The sequence below is a fragment of the Arachis stenosperma genome, chromosome 5, assembly GCF_014773155.1.
Source record: "Arachis stenosperma cultivar V10309 chromosome 5, arast.V10309.gnm1.PFL2, whole genome shotgun sequence".
Classification (NCBI taxonomy): domain Eukaryota; kingdom Viridiplantae; phylum Streptophyta; class Magnoliopsida; order Fabales; family Fabaceae; genus Arachis; species Arachis stenosperma.
Genome location: NC_080381.1, coordinates 141,325,648 through 141,346,411, shown reverse-complemented (window position 1 = coordinate 141,346,411; position 20,764 = coordinate 141,325,648). Strand labels below are relative to the sequence as shown.

The following is a 20,764-nucleotide window of genomic DNA, read 5'->3' as shown; positions in this document are numbered from 1 at the left end:
TTTTACTCATTGAACATCATCTTTTAACTCTTAAAGAAAATAAATCAACTTGAATTGGTTGAATGGTCAACTTCCTCATCCGTTTAAATAAATATCAGTAAATATTACGTAGATCCGTAACAAATTAATCTTCGGTCTACCAAACTAAAAAGTACTATGAAAAAACAAAAAAAAAATCTTAAGGATAATATTAAGAAGGTAGTAGAATAATAATAGAGACACCAAGTTTTCATGAACAGAAAAACACAATAGATTATATTAAAAGCTACACACTATTACACACAGACGAAATGGTAAACCCGTCCATTCAAATGACTAAAGACCTTGGTGGTAGCCGAAAAATCATAACAATGTATTTCACTACCATGACATCGTTTGTGATACATCGAATCCTTCATTTTGTGGACTGCAATTTTATTTATAGCTTCGTCGCAAGTTGCAATATAAGAATATTTTTTATCCTATTATTGTTGTGTACATATATCAGCCCATTTACCATCTATACTTTTGTAAAGAAAGAAGTCACATTATTTACGCATACAATAAATCCTGCTATATAATTCACTCCTGCTGTTGTGCAGGAGGAGGATGAATAATTTACATTCAGAAAAAGATTTAGATGAGACCGGTGAATCACCAAATGAGGTTGAGTCTCGGCTTCTGTCGGAACTGCTTCTTTGTCACACACCATGGACCAGGAAATGTGCTCAGCTGCATTATATGCCAATCAAGAATACAGTCAGCCACGTCACACTGATTTCTCAAAATGAAACTATCAAATAAATATTAAAATAGAAGAAATCTATAAAGAAAATTCAAAAATTCAGCTGAAATTGACCATGAAATAAAACGACCTATGCCACGTGCTAAATTTGAATATCTATCTGCAAGGTAGTGAAAATCTTACATTGCCAATGATCTTTGCTCCAAACCAAGGAGTATCGGCACCATATGGAGGAGGTATGACTCTGGTTCCATTGGATATGTAGGGAGGAAGTAAGGCCTTTAGTTCCTTCTCTAACCTTTCTGCATAAGAACCATGCCAATCAGAACTCCATTAGAAGTCGGAAAATGTACCAAATAGCAGTAAATTTCATCTCAGCAAAGAGAAAAAGGATATTACCTGCCAAACCTGGTAAGCATGCAGAACCCCCTGATAAAACTACAGTCTTGTACCAATCACTGTCACCTGCTAATTCCGCAGAATGGCAATGCTCCATGCAAAGAGCTATGGCCTGGTGCAAACCCATTGCTTGCCTATTCCAACAAGCACAACTTACGCTCACCATAAACCCATGGTAATTCATGGAAAGCATTAGGAAAAAGGCCAGCAAAATACAGGTAAAGCATTACAAGAACTTACACTCCAGCAAGATGAGGCTGGAATAAAATCTCTCCAGTTTGAAACCGCTCTTTTGAAAGTGTAAACCGTCCTTCTCCAACAGCTTCAAATGATGCTTGTGTATCTTTTGATAGCTCAGCTTCATAATCAAGAGTAACATAGCACAGCTTCTGTTGCTCGGTAACCAACAAACACCCAACAACTTCAGTGAGAAGAATTTTAAGGAGAAAAAATAGATCTAAAAACTCAATGCCAAACACTCCCATCACCATTCAACAATAATTAAAAAAAAAAAAGAATATGAAGCACAATACGCGTACCTCTTTCAATGTGCGGACAGTGTATAAAGACTGAAAATTTAGGTTGTTGAGTTGCATCTTCTCCCTCAGAAATCCTGTAAGTTTTAGTGCTCCCAGTCCCACAACTTCCACGCCCACACTGCGCATCACTTTACCATTAAAAACTGCAGAAAGAAAATAAAAAGGCCGGAGTCACACCAATGAAGAAGAAGAAAAGTCATTGGGTTCTGCCATACAAAGTCAAAAAAATATTGTACATTGAAACAGAGATGTTTAGCATTGAGTATAACTGTTCCCATCTTGGATAACAACTGGTGGTAAATCACACAAGAAAAGCAAAAATTGCGAATTCTATTGAGAGAAAATAGAAAGAGCAAGAAGAAAACTAGAGCATACTTGGAACTACAGATGTGACTTGAAAACCTATATTAACAGCTATTCCAGAAGTACGTTTTGCAGCAAACAGAGCTAGAGTTGCCTACATTTTACAAAATAGAAAATAAGTAAATATGGAAATAACATTGACAATAAAGAACAGAAGAAACAATGCTATATTTTGCAAAATTCCGTGGACGACTATATTCATATTATGCATAATGATAATTGATTAGTTGTAAACAAGATTTCTGCCTCTAAGTCTAGAGCCTCAGACTGAGCAATCTAAGAGTAATAATTCTATTGTGCTTGAGCATGAATTCTGCCACTCTCACCTTCTAGAAACTTCAACTGAAGAACCAGCTTGAATTTAGGCATGTGCCCGTGCCCATGCATTGTTTACATTTCAAGCCCAAAGGGCTCTTGCATGAGAGGCCATTTAGATATAAAAATTATCGACGAGTATACAATTCAAAATTTAGGCTTTGGGGATAGCTGGACATTAGTGATATACGTGAGATCTTGAGAGAACAAACACAGTTACATATAAACCATGAAAGAGGTTACAGAAAAGGGATATCATACTCATAACTCATGCGCAAGCATATTTGAATGTAATCTCACCATTACAGTAAGTTGTAACTGGAACTTGGGTCTTTTATTTTCATTTACCTGGTTGACAGCACAAACAGCGGGAACATTCATGTCAAACAGGGCAGCATAGATTGCTTCTTTAAGCTGCCGTCTTGATGCTTTAGCTGATTCAGTATCTGGAATGAGGGAACAGATTAACATTATACAGTTGGAGAATCATGTATTTAGAAGAAAAAAAAAATTCTACGAAGTTATATAATTTATATTACATTATAGAAGTCAGTGCACTCTTCTGTTTATTTTTTTTTTTTTCCTTTTTACAATCACTAGCGAATGTAAGTCATAAAATGTAACTGACCATCATAATGACATATTGGTACGGAAACAATAACAGGTTGTGTATTTGGTTTCACCTGCATCCTGCAGAGTGCAGAGAAAGAAAGCAATATATAACACATGAAACCAAAGTAACAATATTTCTCTAGCCCCAAGATTAAGCAATGATTGCAAAAGAATAGCCCAGTGCCCTTAACTCATGTGCAATTGATGATCAGAATGTGTATACCTGTTATATATAGTTGCAAAAAAATGTCGTAGTCTAGTATACATTGGAGACTCGATGTTACCGAATTCCTGCATCTCAAAAACATGAGAAAGGAGGGAAAGGGGGACTCCGCATAAAGGAGCTGGTATGATTTCCATGAATATTTTGTAGGCTAATGAAACAGATCGAACAAAATGATTACCAAAAACGTTGCTGATCGGCCGGATGGACAGGCATATTTGCTCCAACCGAATTTGCAATAGCCAGAACCGCCTAGAGAATAATGGAGATTGGAATTAAGAAAAGTGAGAAGGTGAGATGAGAGCGGCAAGTTGTGGAGTGGAAGACTAACCATCAATGATAACGGAACCAGGAACGCGTGCTCGTTGGCCATAAATATGCTTGAAGGAGAGCTGGGGGGTGCGGGCATGGAAGGGTCTGTAATTGAATTGAATAATGAGAAAGCAGGAAAGAAGGAATGAAAATTGAAAGAATGAAAGTGGAATAATACTGACGGAAGAGGGAGAGGGTAGCCATAGCTCAAGGTGGCCTCAGCAAAGAAGAGAGAGTCGGAAGAAGGGTCGGGGTGATGGGTCTGAAGGAAGTGAACCCACAAACGATTGTCGAAAACGAGGCATCTGAGAGACTTGCATACGCAGCTCATCTTGGCTGCATCCTTGGGCCCCAACTCCCTCAGGATTTGCAACAATATGTCTCCCGGCAGCTGCTCCAGCTCTCCCAAATCGGATCGGGAACACGCCTCTGCTCCGCTCCCATCCACGTTCCCTCTCGACGTGCTTGACACCAGTTCCCACACCCTCCTCAACACCATCGACATGCCCCTCTCTCGATTGCAGTTGTTGCTGTTACAGCAAGATAATCACACCTCCTCATATTCTATTTCATCCTCTTCATTTTCATTTAATTAATTAATATCTAATCAAATCGCTGCTCACTGTTGACTGTTGAGACCGTGGGAACTCCCACTTTGCTTCCTAGTTGGTTAATGGATCTATCTAGAACCACAACTAATTCTACTTTTCCAATACTTGCATCGCTAATTATCACGCTCCATTCATTCGTTACCTTTTTACCCTCTTCATTTACTTTTTTCTCTATTTATTGATTTTTAAAATGACATCTGTTCACTTGTTGACTTCTTGTGGATTCATTTATTTATTTTATATTCGAGCTTTTGAAAGAGTTTGTCAGCAATTGACTTTTGGTTGTAAATTTTAACTTATTCTATATCAATTATCAATTACGTATATAGCAAAATTACTTATCAATATATAATATATATTAAAATATAAAAATAAATTAAATTATATATATCTGTATAAAAATATATGATAATTAATTTTGATAATAAATTTTAATGTCAAATAATATTTTTTATTTTTTATTTTAAATATTAAATTTTGATATTCTTCGTAAGTTAATTTTATCGACTAAACCTTAAATTTTTAAACCTCCAAAAAATGAAAAATAAAAAATAACTCTATCACTAAAGCATATCAATATATAAAATTTTCACTATATATTTTGTATAATATGATTATATTAGTAACATAAAATAATTTTAAATATTAAATGTCAAATTTTCACCCGGCCCCTTCAAAGAAGGAAGAATAAAAAATAACTTTATCACTAAAAACATATCAATATATAAAATTTTTTATTATATATTTTCAGGGGCGGAGCTAGATAAAATATTAGAGGGGGGCCAAAAATATTTATCCAATAAATTAAGACTAAAATAAAATTTTAAAGGGGGGCTAAACTAAAATTTACATATAATTTACATGTAAAAAATTAAAATTAGGGGGCCATCGCCCCCCTTTCCCACCACCTAGCTTCGCCCCTGTATATTTTGTATAATATGATTGAATAATTTTTAAAATTTAATTTTAATATACTTTTAATATAAAATAATTTTATATGTGTATTTAATTATATAATATTATATTATTAAAATAATTATTTTTTATATTAATTATATAAAAAACTGAATATAAATCAAAATTAAATTCTAATTTATCCATAGAAGAAGTTATTGAGTGAATTATTGTTTTGTAAATAATAAGATGTAAAAGAAACAAGATGTGATCCAAAATGAGCCAATAGAAGTAAGGCAAGTCATAGGCAAATCCGGATTCCATGGTGGAGAATGAGAAAGCATCTATCTTTATCTTTGGCTTCCACAACCACTCTATATCATCAACTCAACTCTGAGAAAGGCGAAAGCAAAGCAAGCAGAAAATGGCAGCCTCAGCATCATCCATGATGATATCAAGTACCCATCATCGTGCCTTATCATCGCCCACCATCCACCAGAAGCCATCAAGCGTGTGCTTCCAGGGTCTGAGGCAGCTCACAATTAGAAGGAGCTTGTCAAGCAGCAGCGGCGTGAGAAGGGTGGTTCCTCCACGTGGCGGCGTGAGAGCTGAGCTGAGCCCAGCTCTGGTGATAAGCCTGAGCACTGGGCTGTCGCTGTTCTTGGGGAGGTTCGTGTTCTTCAACTTCCAGAGGGAGAACGTGGCCAAGCAAGGATTGCCGGAGCAGAACGGGATCACGCACTTCGAGGCTGGTGACTCGCGTGCCAAGGAGTACGTCAGCATCCTCAAATCCAACGATCCTGTGGGATTCAACCTTGTTGATGTATTGGCTTGGGGATCCCTCGGCCACATCGTTGCTTACTACATCTTGGCCACCTCCAGCAATGGCTATGATCCTAGTTTCTTTCCTCAATGAGTCAAATACATCCATTTCTTATTTATATTCTCTCTCATCTCCTACTCATCTATGTATATCTTTCTACTTCTTCATTATCAACTGCTAGCTTATTTACCTTGCTTTCCCATGTATAACTACTATTCCACGCACCATCAATCATTCATGCACGTGTGCGTTTGTGTCTCCATATCGTTCAAGCAGATTCGTTGCTCAATTTGCAAAACCTACAAAGACAAGACTACATTATACGCCTTAAGCAGATATTCACCCTAGCTTAGCGTTAGTGTAATCATGGTTTAGTTTTTTTTTTTTTTTTTGGCTAATGTTTAATATTCAATCTGGAACCAAAAGAAGGAAGTTTCCTTTTGTTTTATTGATCATGATTATAGATTCGATTCATATATTTCCATTTACGGAGGTTTACAAATAAAATAGTTGATCTAAAAGGATTACAAATAAAATTTATTCTGTTATGTCTTTTATTCTTAATAAAGGGAATCAAATAATTCTATTGGCCAATCTTAATTAAGTTCCCTAATTTGCCCTTCAGAATGCCATTTTTTTCCTTTCTGAAACTGCTTTCAAGTTCGTAACAAAAAGAAAAGGCACTTAATTGGCACTTAGTCTTTAATGGTTGTTCTGCATATTAGTACAATCGTTTTCCACCCCTACCACTAAATTGGTATCAAATTCAATTAAGATCAAAAGCTTGCACACTACTACTATTCAGGTTCTTAAACTTTACGGTTTATAATTATTTTCAATTACGTTTCTACAAGAATACACCTAAAATATTTACTTTTTTAACCATAAAAAAATAACTACAATTTTTTTAAAAATATGAAAACCCAATTATAAATTATTAAAATATAAGAACGTTTTTATATGCACTGTAATTGACAAGAATACGCTTGATATCAAAATATCAATAAGTTAGAATGACATGCGGTATATTATATGAAAAATATAATATATAGTACTTAAGGTTTGTAGAGTAAGCTAAAGCAATCTATGAAATAGGGTGTTTTTACTTTTAGTTATTTTAGCGAAGACAAAAAAATGACAACTAGTTCAGCTCAAGGTTCCACCGATTGGTGCCAGCAAGAGAGTGAGAGAGACACACCAAACGGAAATGAGAAATCCTCCGACGCAGCCACCAAAGCTTATCCAACACCAACAGCTTTGTACGACGACCTTGCCCGTGATTCCAACCTCTTTTGGGATAAGCTTGAATCTTTTCATAAATCATTCGGCACTAAATTTAAGTACGTCTTCCTTTTTTCCTTTTGTTTCTAATTTTTCTCTTTCTATTTTAAGTTTATGGAAATTTGTCATCTTTGATTGTTTTCTGGTGTGCCCTGAGAGAAAAATTGCCCGTGGTAGCCAAATTTAAAACATGATAATGGAGTTGGATTATGCTATGAAAGTGCAGTAGTGTACATGATGGCAAAAATTAGTTAGACGAAATTGACAAATTTCCCCCCTTTTTGTTGGTTTAGGGTTCCCACCATAGGAGGAAGGCCACTAGATCTATATCGCCTTTTCGTGGAAGTAACATCTCGTGGTGGTATTGAAAAGGTATGCATTTGATATCTCTATTCTCTGCTAATTGCTAAAATTCAGAGTTCCTTTAATTTCACGGTAAATGACTTCCATGTTTTCACCGGATCTTTTCTGCTGATGGCAAAGATTTTATGATTGCAATTTATCTATGATTCTGCTCAGTATCTTGAAATCTTTTTTATATTGATTTCTCATTTCTCCCTTTTGTAAGACTTTTCTAAAGTAATTCCTCCTAAGTTTTTTTCTGAAGTACATGTAGGTAATTGTAGAACGCAAATGGAAGGATGTGATTGTGGGCTTCAAGTTTCGAGAGACTATTACAAGCGCATCATTTATGGTGCGCAGATACTATCTATCATTGCTTTATCACTTTGAGCAAGCGTATTACTTTCGGAAACAAGTCCCTCCTTCCTCAACACCTGGTGAAACAAAAAAAGTTCTCTCTTTCCCCCATCTAATTATGCTTGTGATCTTTTCCTTTTTTGACGCATAAGTTATTTCTTATACGGTATATCCAGATCCTGCAAATAGGAGTCTCGTTGATAGCTCCACACCCTTTGGTGAAGGTACTGCTTTGAATGCTTTGCATGTTCAGGATTAGTGAATGGAGCATTTAGATCTGATTTGTTTGCTGCTTTGGTTGCTTCATATGCACACTTGTATCTCTGTCTGCTTTTGCTCACTTCTCATGCTTCTTGGAATAACAGCAGTGGTGGATGTAAAGTAGAGTCTGTGTCTTCCTACTAAAGCAATATGCTTTGATTATGTGATAACAGCTAAGCATTGTCTTTCTTATATGCAGCCGGAAAAACACAGCAGCTTGGTTCTGTGGTGCCTGGAACAATTGATGGGAAGTTTGATGGTGGTTATATAGTTACAGTGAATCTGGGTTCTGAACAGGTGAAAGGTATTCTATACCATGTTCCCATCAGTTTGTCCCAGAGTTCTAATACTGTTGGTGTCCATGGTTCACGGAATAGAAAGAAATCTAGATTGGCATTAGGCGATCCATCACGGCCGAAGTCAAACAAGAGTGGCTACAATTTCTTCTTTGCTGAGAATTATGCCAGGTTGAGGCCCTTATTCCATGGTGAAGAGAGAGCGATTAGTAAGAGGATTGGGTTTCTATGGAACAATCTAACAGAAGCAGAAAGACAGGTACTGATGCTCAGTTTTGCATTTGCATAAAGGCTTGGTGCTTGAAATTTTTATACATATACTTCTGTGAAAGTTTGTGAATTGAAAGTAGTACTGTAATGTTCGCCTATAAGCATGTGTGTTTTGTGGAATAAACATTCTAATCTCAAGAAATGTGTCGAAGCTAGAAGTTGCAATTATCACCAAGACTTTCTCATATGACTTTTTGTAAAATGTCATGCAGGTTTATCAGGAGAAAGGGCTGAGAGATAAGGAAAGATACAAGACTGAATTGTTGGAGCACAAGTCGTCCAATAATTGAACTACTCAATAGACAAATTCTCTTACTACGAATGTGCTTTTATCCCTTTCTATAGTTTAGTTTTCTTTAACATTGTAGTTAGAAATACCCCATGGAAAACTGATGGCTATTAATAGCCTTGGTGTAATGTAGAATATATGAAATTTAAGATCTTTTATAGCAGCTAATTTTGAAAAAGAAATATTGAGGAAATGTCCAAAATGGTCCCTAAATTTCAAATCGCTATTCAATTTAGTCTTCGAGTTTTTAAAATGACCAATTAAATCCCTGAAATTCGAAAAAGTGCATCTCCGTTAGTCCCTTACAGAAATGTCATCTAAATGTTAATGATGTGGCATTTCGGCTGTATACTGATGTGTACCAAATTTGAATTTGATTCAAATTGGTACTTGAAATTGCTTAATAATATTCAAATTAGTCTATTTTCAATTATAAAACTCTAATTTCCAAATTATTGTCTTCTCTTCTTCGATCTCTCTGCTGTCTTCTTCTCTTCTTCGACCTCTCCACTATCTTTCAGTTTATCTTGTTTGTAAGTAAAATACCCACACTTTATTGGTCCTAGGATCACTCACTCATATAAACGACGCTATCATATTTTTCATCTCTCAAACTCACCAATACTCATATGAAATAATAGAACAAGAAGGACTTCACATAATCATATCTTTTTCATTTTATGGAACATACAAAATACATAAGGCATATGTGCCTTTATATAGGCAAAGTTTTATGCTAAAAATTTTTTATTCTACTAGCTTCTTGATACATATACTTATCCAACTTTGCTTCTTACTTTGACTATTCAAATAAGTAATCTTCTTGTAATTTCTAGCACATCTTGAAAATTCTTTATTAAGCTTAGTCATCAATCTTGAAGCTTCCAATGCACTTCACGATTCTTCTAGTATGGAGGTGATGAGTGCAACTTCCATTCAATTCCAATTCAATTTGATTTTGAACTTCTTCAATGTTGTAGAATGTTGTAGTTATACTACTCTCTTGAATGTTCTTAAAAAATCTTTAAGCTTCCAACATTAGCTTCTAGCAATATCTAGCCAATTGATGATTATTGTATTCAACTCAAACTTTGCTTCTTCTTTGACCATTTTGACTTCAAAAACTCTTCATGAAAATTCTAGTGATGCAAGTTGATTTATAATGAATTAACATTGCCTCCCTTAAATCAAACTTGCAGAATTAATCATTCCAAGCATCTTCTTCAATTTGTAAAATAATTCAGTCTTCAATGGCTTTGTAAAGATATCTGCAACTTGTTCTTCAGTTGGACAGTACTCGATCACAACTTCTTTTTCATTCACCAACTCTCTGATTTTGTGAAATCGAATATCAATATGCTTCGATCTTCCATGGAATACTGGATTTTTGCAAAGTGCAATAGCTGACTTGTTATCGCAAAATATTGTTGTTGGAGTATTTTTTTTCTCGTTCAATTTCTCAAGAATTCTTCTTAGCCAAACTGCTTGTGTTGCACAACTTGTTGCTGCTATATATTCTGCTTCTGCTGTAGATAGTGCTACTACTGGTTGTTTCTTTGACGACCATGAAATTGCACCAGAACCAAGATGAAATACAAACCCTGAAGTACTTTTTCTTGTTTCTATATCTCCGGCCCAATCACTATCAGTGTAGCCAACAAGATTTACTTCATTAGTATTCTCATAATAAATTCTATCATTTAAAGTACCTTTGATATATCGAAGAATTCTCTTTGCCGCTTGCAAATGGTTGATACAAGGCTCCTCCATAAATCTGCTAAGCAAACCAACTCCAAACACAATATCTGGTCTAGTCGCAGTCAAGTATCTCAGACTTCCAATCAAACTTTTGTAGTATGTGGGATTTACTGCTCTTCCTTTATCTTCTCTCAACAATTTGAACTTCTCTTCGACTGGAGTAGAAACTGGTTTTGAGTGCTCCATCTGAAATTTCTTCAAAATATCATTTGCATATTTCTTTTGAGAAATGAAAATTCCACCATCTTTTTGAACTACTTCAATGCCAAGAAAGTAAGACATCAAGCCCATATCTGTCATTTCAAAGTGCTTTATCATAGCCTCCCTGAATTCTGCAATTATCTTCAAATTGTTCCCAGTAAAGATCAAATCATCAACATAAAGACACACGATCAAGATATCTCCATTTTCAACGAACTTGATATAAAGAGTATGCTCAAACGGACATCTTCTGAAACCATTCTCAATGAAATAAGAATCAATCTTCTTGTACCATGCTCTTGGTGCTTGCTTTAATCCGTACAAAACTTTCTTCAATTTATAAACTTTATCTTCTTTTCCAAGAACTTCATATCCTACAGGTTGCTCAACATACACTTCTTCTTCTAAAGTGCCATTTAGAAATGCAGACTTAACATCCATTTGATATATCTTCCACTTATTTTGAGCCGAGAGTGAAATAATCATACGAATAGTATCTAATCTAGCAACAGGAGCAAATGCTTCAAATTAGTCGATACCTGATTTTTGTTTGTATCCTTTTGCAACTAATCTTACTTTGAAACGATCAACTTCACCACTAGGTTTGTACTCAGTCTTGTAAACCCACTTTACTCCAATCGGCTTCTTATCTGCTGGTAAATCTGTCAGCTCCCATGTGTCATTCTTTTCAATGGCATGAATCTCCTCATCCATTGCTTTCTTCCAATTGTTATCTCTAGAGGCTTCTTCAAAGTTTAACGGCTCACAATTTGAAAATAGAGCAAAATTTATGATTTCTTCATCAGACGGATCGTTGTCATTGCCAACCTCATAATCTGCTAATCTAGCTGGTAGTCTCCTCTCTCTTTGAGGTCTTCTAGATGATTCTGGTTGTTCGGTTGTGTCTGGTTGTCTTTCTTCATTATCATCACATGTATTTGAAATTATAATCGACTGCTTTTCTGTCTTTGTGTTCCAGTCCCACATGGCTTTCTCGTCAAACGTCACGTCTCTGCTGATGATCACTTTCTTTGTTTCTGGATTGTACAACTTGTATGCTTTTGAGTCTGTGCTATAGCCAATAAAGATACACTTCTCGCCTTTGTCATCTAAATTCTTCCTTAATTGATCTGGTACGTGGGCATAAGCAATACACCCAAAGACTCTGAAATAATGGATGGAAGGCCACTTTCCACTCCAAGCTTCCTCTGGTGTTTTATCACGAACACTCTTTATTGGACACCTATTTAAAATATGAGCTGCTGTTGCAACTGCTTCTGCCCAAAACTCTTTAGGCATTTGTTTTGACTTGAGCATGCATCTAACCATATCCATGATGGTTCTATTTTTTCTTTCAACAACTCCATTTTGTTGAGGAGTGTATCTAGTTGTTAGTTGGTGTTGAATTCCGTGTTGCTTAAAGTATTCTGAACACGCAAGATATTCTGTTCCTCTGTCTGTTCTGAAAATTTTGATTTTATAGCCACTTTGTTTTTCGACAAACACCTTGAATGTCTTGAAGGTATCACATGCTTCTGATTTCTGCTTCAGAAAGTATACCCATGTATATCTACTAAAATCATCAATAAAAGTGATAAAGTACCTGCTACCACCATTACTTGGAACTTCTACAAAACATAGATCTAAATGCACAATTTCAAGTAATCTTCTATCTTTCCATGACTTTCCTGTAGGGAATGGATCTCTGTGCTTCTTTCCCAGTTGACAAATCTCACAAACACAATTGGGAATATGAATCCGTGGTAGACCAGAAACAAGTCCTTTTCTTGACAGGTAGTTTAGGCAAGAAAAATAAAAATGCCCAAACCGCATATGCCACAACCAGTTATTATCAAGTATCACAGAACTCATGCAAGAGGGATTAACATGTTGAATTTTTAACGAAAATATTCTGTTTGAAGTCATCTTTGCTTTATCAATGAACCTTCCATTGTTGTCAAATACAGTGCAATATCCACGATAAGTTATCATCTTATATCCCTTCTCAGATAATTGTCTCATACTCAGTAAATTGTAATCAAGTTCAGGAGCATAGAAAACATCAGAAATATAACTCAGAGAACCATCTTTCAATCTAATTGGTATGTGCCCTTTTCCTTCAATAGGGATCTTTGTACTATTACCAAACTTCAATAATAGTTTAACTGAATCATCTAATGAAGAAAATAACTCCTTTCTACCAGACATATGATTACTGCAAGCATTATCCAAGTACCATATATTTTCATCTTCAGCACATGAATTACTTGTAAAAAATAAAGTCTGAGTACCCGGATTGTCATCAGTATTTTGATGCTATTTTTCTGCAATGCGTGCTTGATTGTTATTCACTATTTTGAATCTGCAATCTGCTGCTTTGTGTCCATACTTTCCACAATGAAAGCAATTGAAATTGGTTTTTTCTTGATAAAAATTACTTCGACCTCTTCCTCGGTTGATAGACCTGAAATTCGTTCCACCTCTTCCTTGATTAGGTGGTGTAAAATTGTTGTAACTTCCTTGGTTGTAATTGCCACGACTTCTACCTCTAAAACTTCCTCTGCCTCTACTGTGAAAATTAAAACCACGACCTCGTCCTTCTTGTGTACGGCTTGATTCTGCAACGTTGTTGAAATTCACTCGGCTTTTCAGGGCTTCCTCGGTTGATTTTTCTGACTTCTCCAGTATTCTACTGATGTGGCTTTCCATGGTTCCTTGCAACTCTGCAATCGTCATAGTATCCATATCGTGGGATTCTAGTATCGTAGACACCACATGGTCATACTTCATCGGCATGGTGCGAAGAATTTTCTCCACCACTTTGCTATCGGGCATATCTTCTCCATAGACTCTCATCTTATTGACAAGATCTGTAACACGAGTAAAATATTGCTCAACGGTTTCTGAGCTAGACATCTCATACCTTTCAAATTCTATTCTTAAAGACTGTAGTTTTGCTTTCTGAGCTTTATCTACGCCTTTGTATGACAGCTTCAACGTGTTCCATGCTTCCTTTGCACTTTTGGCATTTGCTATTTTGCCAAACACCATATAATCTACTCCTTGATGAATTTGAGATAGCGCCAATTGATCTCTCCTTTGTTGGGCAGCATCTGCTCTTTCTTGCAAACCTGGTTCAATGAAATTCCACAGGTTATGGGCCTTCAAATGGGTGGACATCAAAATCTCCCAATAACTATAATCAAGTTTTCCATCTAACTTGGGACCGGACCACACAATATTAAAAGTGTTTGCCATACTGACTCTATGAATAAACAACTATGTGAGAACTCTCTCACACCTCACAAACTCTCAAACACCAGGCGCTGGATTAACCAGCTCTGATACCAATTGTAAGTAAAATACCCACACTTTATTGGCCCTAGGATCACTCACTCATATAAACGACGCTATCATATTTTTCATCTCTCAAACTCACCAATACTCATATGAGATAATAGAACAAGAAGGACTTCACATAATCATATCTTTTTCATTTTATGGAACATACAAAATACATAAGGCATATGTGCCTTTATATAGGCAAAGTTTTATGCTAAAAATTTATGATTCTACTAGCTTCTTGATAGATATACTTATCCAACTTTGCTTCTTACTTTGACTATTCAAATAAGTAATCTTCTTGTAATTTCTAGCACATCTTGAAAATTCTTTATTAAGCTTAGTCATCAATCTTGAAGCTTCCAATGCACTTCATGATTCTTCTAGTATGGAGGTGATGAGTGCAACTTCCATTCAATTACAATTCAATTTGATTTTGAACTTCTTCAATGTTGTAGAATGTTGTAGTTATACTACTCTCTTGAATGTTCTTAAAAAATCTTCAAACTTCCAACATTAGCTTCTAGCAATATCTAGCCAATTGATGATTATTGTATTCAACTCAAACTTTGCTTCTTCTTTGACCATTTTGACTTCAAAAACTCTTCATGAAAATTCTAGTGATGCAAGTTGATTTATAATGAATTAACATTGTTTTCTCGTCTGCATGAGTGATGATGGATGGTGGGGAGAGAAGCCAAAGTAGCTCAAGTAGGAACAACTATGTAGGGAGACCTTATGACAGCAAAGAAATGTGTAACAGGGGAGGTAAGAACGCCGTTTTCTGTAATTGCAGACTTCGGATGGTGATGAAGTATTCAACAACGACAGAGAATTCTGCTAGACTATTTTATGGTTGTCCAAACTATGAGTTAAGGTTATGGCTCTAAAAAAATGTTAAGATAGTTTCACTTTGAGTTTGGATTCACCTGCGTTTTTTACTTTGTAGTATGGAATTTATTGTAATTTTTCTGTTAGGTTGATGGAGGTGAAGAACCAGTTTGTGCAACACCAATTTCACAAAAAATTTTGCATGAGTTCAATTGAAAAAAGACAAATTTAGAAAGTGATGTTAAGATCTTGAAGATGATGATAATGATTACCTTATTAAAAATAAAAAATATATTTTAGTTTAATGGACGAATACATATAATTTAAATCTGTGTTGAATTTAAAAAGAATCCAACCGCATTAACTTATAATCAAAATAGTTTTTAGGTAAGTGTATTGATCTTGTAGTTCAGAATGAATATGAACTGGAAGATAGCGGAGAGGATGAAGAAGAGAAGAAGACAATCAAAGAAGAGAAAATAATAATTTAGGGATTAGGGTTTTACAATTGAAAATGGACTAATTTAAATATTATTAAGCGATTTCAGATACCAATTTGAATCAAATTCAAGTTTAGTACACATCAGCATACAGCTGGAATGCCACATCATCAACGTTTAGAAGACACTTTTGCAAAGAACTAAAAGAAATGCACTTTTTCGAATTTTATGGATTTAATTGATCATTTTAAAAAGTGGAGGACTAAATTGAAAGATTTGAAATTCAAGGACCATTTTGGGCATTTACTCAACAAATAATGGCTGATGGTTGGAGTTACTTATTACAAACAAGCATACATAATAAATAATAATGAAATGAAAAGTAAGAATTGAATTCAGCTAAAGAGAGGAATGCTCTGTTCGTTCCTGAAAAAGTTGTGTGGGTCAACCTTTTTCTTAATCTGCGACAATCTGATGAAGTTGGCCTTGAAGTACTTGATCCCCCAAACACTTGCTTCAGCGAAGCTGGTGTTATGACGTTTGTTAGTGCCAATATCAAGATCTCTGTAGTTGACATAGGTGGCCCTTGGAGAGTTGGAAACATAAGGAGTCATATAACTGTAAAGACTTTTCATCCACCTCACATGCCTGCTGGATGCCTCCGCGGTATTCACATCCCACTTCACCAAGTACTGTATGTTGTAGAGATTCCCTTTCCTGTGAGGAAATGCGATTTCAGATTCTGGGATCTCACTCATCCTTCCGCCATAGGGCTCCATTATAAGCATTGCCTGCACATCTTCTTTCAAAAGCAACTTCCAGATGCCTTCAAGCCCTGCCTCCGGTATAGGCTTCCTTACGTAGTCGGATTTGGCCTTGAATGAGCTCTTGAATGTCGTCACTCGGTCCAGCAACGCCTCCGGAGCGTCGTCTTTGCTGTGTCCACCAAAGAACAGAGCAGATTGGATCCATGTCATTTCAGTGCAGTCCTTGGCCTGCAACCCTAACTCAGGGAAGCTCTGCTTCATTATCGGCATCAATCTGTCTATTCCTCCCAGGAAGAAAGAGTTGAATAACACTTGCACTGTTGCTGAATTGGCGCCGCTGTTTTGCGCAACCACCCTGATGAAAAGATCCTTAGGCAGCTTATCTGCTATGGTTTGCCACTTGAGAATGAGCTTTGTTGCTCCTTCCGCCACCGTTCTTTGGACGTTGAATGCCGTGACAACAGGAGGAACTCGGACCAGCTTGATCTTCCATGAAAGAACCACTCCGAAGTTGTTTCCACCGCCTCCTCTGATGGCCCAGAAGAGGTCTTCTCCCATTGATTTTCTGTCAAGAATTTTGCCATTTGCATTGATGACTGTGGCATCGACAACATTATCTGCTGCAGTTCCAAACTTCCTGAGCATGGTGCCAAATCCTCCACCACTGATGTGGCCTCCCAGTCCAATGCTTGGACATATTCCTGCAGGGAATCCATGGAGTGCACTTGCTTTGGAGATCTTGTAGTAGAGTTCACCAAGTGTAGCCCCAGCTTGAACCCAGACTGTCTCGTCGGCAAGGTTGATGTCGATGGAGCGGAGCTTGTAGAGGTCAAGCATCACAAATGGGGCCTTGGAATAAGAGAGAAAGGAAAGGCCTTCGTAGTCGTGGCCGCCACTTCTGACTCTGATCTGCATGCCGAGCTTCTTGGTGCAGAGAATGGCAGCTTGAATGTGAGAAGCAGTGAGAGGCGTGAGAATGACAAGAGGCGTAGTGGGTGAGGTTGAGGCTGATGAGGAATTCACCCATCTTGGATTCTGTTCGAATGCTTGCAAGGCTTGTTGATACTGTGAGGATGATGAGGTGAGGGCTATTGTTTCAATGGAAGTAGCAGCTCCAGCACTGCTCTTCATGCAATTCTTGAAACTTACACTCTGCTCCTCAACGGAGCCTGCATACGAGATCAATGCAAGAAACACAATCACATAATAAGCCATCATCTCTAGCTTTGTTATTTTCTGTTGTCAATGATGCAACCCTCGCCATATATCTATCTATATATAGAGTGAGAGATGCTCAGCTGCACGTAAGTAGCTAGGTAGAATTTTCATGTTATTTTAGCATGTGTGTGTGTGTATTCTTTGGAGGGTCAACTATGAATCGCGGTGACATGCGCGTTTCATTCGGCTTCTTTTGTGGAGCCGCCCACGTCTCAATGCAATAACTCCAATCTTTCTCTCCAAAGCTGGAACACATAGTAGTCTCTTTAGTTTTTTCACAAATAATTCAATCCATATATTTTTTAATTAAAAAAATGACCGGCATATTTGGATCTTTAGAATACTTTAAACGGATATTATGTTTTTTATTTATAGTCTTTGAAAAGAAATTCTGAGAAAATCATAAAATTTAGACAGAATCTTATATATACATGTGGTGTTAGTGCCCGTTCCCACATAATTATTATGTATAATCTAATCAACAATTCAATATATATATATATTCTTAGTACAATATCAGAGTGGTTTTTCATGTATGATGATTTGAAGTGCATCGAGAGTTGGAAATACTTCACGTATCTAGTGTTTTAACTTTGATTTAAGTTTACATACAATTAAAACTTGGTATGATATATCGTATATGTATTAACATTCAATGCATTAACAAATACTGCCATCAATAGTATAATGTGGTGAGATAAAGTTCCCCTACCCCCACCCTTATCTTCTGCTTTACAAGTGTCTGAGTTGACCACAAGAATTCTTAGGAGCACACGCTTAATGACATGATAGTATTGGTAGGTCATAATATGTATATTTTACATACATTGGTCTGTGTATGTCACTTATATTTAAGTGCACTAACCTTCTATGCAACGTTGTGTGAAGTAATTTTCCATTTCAGAAATGTTTGATAACAAAAAAATATTAGCCAAAAACAGTCAGAATTTGCCTTATTTAGCATTTTTTTAATTGTCGCGACAATTAATAAATGCTAAATAAAGTAAGTTTTGGCTATTTTTTGTCTTTCTAGTATTACTCCTATCGTATTCCATTGTCTTGTTAATTACTTATTAGACCTTGGCGCTTTTTTTGGCAAACTGCAATCAATAACTTGAGAGCAGGGGAAAAAGGGGAATAAAAAACTTAGTTAAGCTTGGTTTTGATTACGACACGAGGAGTGCTAGGGGTAGGGACGGTAACTTTTGTGATTTGTAGTCATCAAGTAGCTATTAACGATGTTTTTAATGGTGTGAGATTTTATCCAATAGTATGAAATTACTCACTTTTCTTTTACTGGTTACATGTTGACCAAAATTTAATAAAGTTGCTGTCCCTAAACTTTTCCATTACGACACAGAATGCATATGTTCCACATAATGACATACTGGATACTCTTTTGCTTAGCCACACTAAAACAACACGAGAAAGAATCTACGTGCTTCTGAAATCTGAAAAAGAAAGTCAGTTTAAGATAGGAATACTCTGTTCATTCCTGAAAAAGTTATGGGGATCAACCCTTGTCTTAATTTGTGCCAATCTCTTGAAGTTTCCCTTGAAGTACTTCAAACCCCAAACACTTGCTTCTGAGTAGCTTGTGTTAGGAGTATGATGATTGCGGTTTCTACCTAAATCAAGATCCCTATAGTTGGCATATGCAGCTCTTGGGGATCTTGAAACATATGGAGTCATATAGGTATGAAGCATTCTCATCCAATTTACATGCCTATTGGATGCTTGAATGCTGTTGTAATCCCACTTAACCAAGTACTGTATGTTGTACAAGTTTCCCTTCCTGTGTGGAAAAGGGATTTCATATTCTGAAATCTCATTCATCCTACCACCGTAGGGATCCATTATTAGCAATGCCAATGCATCTTCTCTTAGAAGCAAATTCCAAATCCCTTGTAGCCCAATTTCCGGTATAGGATCCATCACAAAGTCAGACTTGGCCTTGAAGGAGCTCTTGTAAGTGGTGATTCTGTTAAGCAACACTTGTGCTGGTTCCCATATTCTGTATCCCGCAAAGTACAGTGTTGACTGAATCCAACTCATTTCAATGCAGTCTTTAGCTTCCAACCTCAATTCTGGGAATTCCTCCTTCATCGTTGCCATCAGCTTTTCTTTTCCTCCAAGAAACAGAGAGTTGAAGCTTGCTAGGATTGTTGATGATGAACCACCACCACGATTCTGAGCAACCACTCTGATGAAAAGATCTTCGTGCAGCTTATCTGCTACGTGTTGCCACTTGTTGATGAGAATTGTGGCTCCTTCTTCCAATGTTCTCTGAATGTTGAATCCAGTAACAATTGGAGGAACTCTCACAAGCTTGATCTTCCATGCAAGAATGATTCCAAAGCTGGTTGCACTGCCTCCTCTTATGGCCCAGAAGAGATCTTCTCCCATTGATTTTCTGTCAAGAATGTTGCCATTCGCATCAACGAGGTAAGCATCAACAACATGATCTGCTGCAGTTCCAAACTTCCTCAACATGGTGCCGAATCCTCCACCACTGATGTGGCCTCCCACTCCAACACTTGGACATATCCCTGCAGGGAATCCATGGACTCCACTTGCTTTTGAAATCTCATAGTAGAGTTCACCAAGCGTAGCACCAGCTTGAACCCAAGCCGTTTCATCAGCAAGGTTGATATCAATGGAACGTTGTTGGTTGAGATCTATCATGACAAAGGCGAATGGAGGCTTATAAGTTGAAAGATAAGACAGGCCTTCATAGTCATGGCCACCACTTCTGACTCTGACATGCATGCCGAGTTTCTTGGCGCATAGAATGGCTACTTGAATGTGAGATTGATGGAGTGGTGTTAGAATGGCAAGAGGCTTGGTTGAGGATGAGGAGTTGAGCCATCTTGGATTCTGTTGGAATGATTGCAATGCTTGCGGATACTGTGAGGAGGATGAGGTGAGGAGTATTGTTTCAATGGATTGAGAACCAAAAGTTGTTGCCATGCAATCCCTGAAGCTGTTGGCAAGCAAGGCAGAATGTGCAGGTGATGTGATAAATGCAAGAAGCAGAAACAGTGCAGCATCATAACCCATCTGCATTGTTGTAATTGAGAATGTTGCGTGATGCTAGCATATATTATTTATAAACGAGATGTGTCCAACGCTAACACTTTCCAAAGTAATTAGACAAGGTGGCTGAGATATGCCTATGAATTGTGATATTTCCAAAGCATCAAAGATAGCAACTGTGATTCTCATATCCATTTATTTGTATTAGCATCTTACATTCGGCAGGCAAGCTTATTAACTTAATTATTACTTTCTTTTAT

At 36.7% G+C, this 20,764-nt stretch overlaps 5 protein-coding genes across 5 annotated transcripts; 2 read left to right on the top strand and 3 right to left on the bottom strand.

Moving 5' to 3' along the window:
* Nucleotides 1-291: 291 nt before the first annotated feature.
* LOC130983036 (actin-related protein 8) lies at nucleotides 292-4,207 on the bottom strand. Its single transcript, XM_057907205.1, has 12 exons — nucleotides 3,670-4,207; nucleotides 3,507-3,592; nucleotides 3,357-3,427; nucleotides 3,176-3,243; nucleotides 2,969-3,030; nucleotides 2,689-2,786; nucleotides 2,038-2,119; nucleotides 1,663-1,805; nucleotides 1,364-1,512; nucleotides 1,124-1,257; nucleotides 908-1,026; nucleotides 292-711 (listed from the first exon to the last, which is right to left on the bottom strand). The coding sequence occupies exons 1-12, from the start codon at nucleotides 3,990-3,992 to the stop codon at nucleotides 634-636; spliced, it is 1,413 nt and encodes a 470-aa protein (XP_057763188.1). The 5' UTR covers nucleotides 3,993-4,207; the 3' UTR covers nucleotides 292-633.
* Nucleotides 4,208-5,358: 1,151 nt separating this feature from the next.
* LOC130980250 (photosystem I reaction center subunit V, chloroplastic) lies at nucleotides 5,359-6,004 on the top strand. The gene has a single exon (XM_057903920.1). It carries the CDS (start codon nucleotides 5,417-5,419, stop codon nucleotides 5,906-5,908), a length of 492 nt encoding a protein of 163 aa, XP_057759903.1. The 5' UTR covers nucleotides 5,359-5,416; the 3' UTR covers nucleotides 5,909-6,004.
* An 865-nt stretch (nucleotides 6,005-6,869) lies between these two features.
* On the top strand, nucleotides 6,870-9,093 carry LOC130980249 (high mobility group B protein 10). The gene is made up of 6 exons (XM_057903919.1): nucleotides 6,870-7,155; nucleotides 7,390-7,468; nucleotides 7,713-7,875; nucleotides 7,972-8,019; nucleotides 8,256-8,611; nucleotides 8,835-9,093. The coding sequence occupies exons 1-6, from the start codon at nucleotides 6,950-6,952 to the stop codon at nucleotides 8,910-8,912; spliced, it is 930 nt and encodes a 309-aa protein (XP_057759902.1). The 5' UTR covers nucleotides 6,870-6,949; the 3' UTR covers nucleotides 8,913-9,093.
* Nucleotides 9,094-15,765: 6,672 nt separating this feature from the next.
* Nucleotides 15,766-17,513, bottom strand: LOC130983292 (berberine bridge enzyme-like 22). Its single transcript, XM_057907510.1, has one exon. It carries the CDS (start codon nucleotides 17,466-17,468, stop codon nucleotides 15,879-15,881), a length of 1,590 nt encoding a protein of 529 aa, XP_057763493.1. The 5' UTR covers nucleotides 17,469-17,513; the 3' UTR covers nucleotides 15,766-15,878.
* A 1,316-nt stretch (nucleotides 17,514-18,829) lies between these two features.
* Nucleotides 18,830-20,534, bottom strand: LOC130983010 (berberine bridge enzyme-like 26). Its single transcript, XM_057907174.1, has one exon. The coding sequence runs from the start codon at nucleotides 20,532-20,534 to the stop codon at nucleotides 18,933-18,935; it is 1,602 nt and encodes a 533-aa protein (XP_057763157.1). The 3' UTR covers nucleotides 18,830-18,932.
* Between the last annotated feature and the right edge of the window lie 230 nt (nucleotides 20,535-20,764).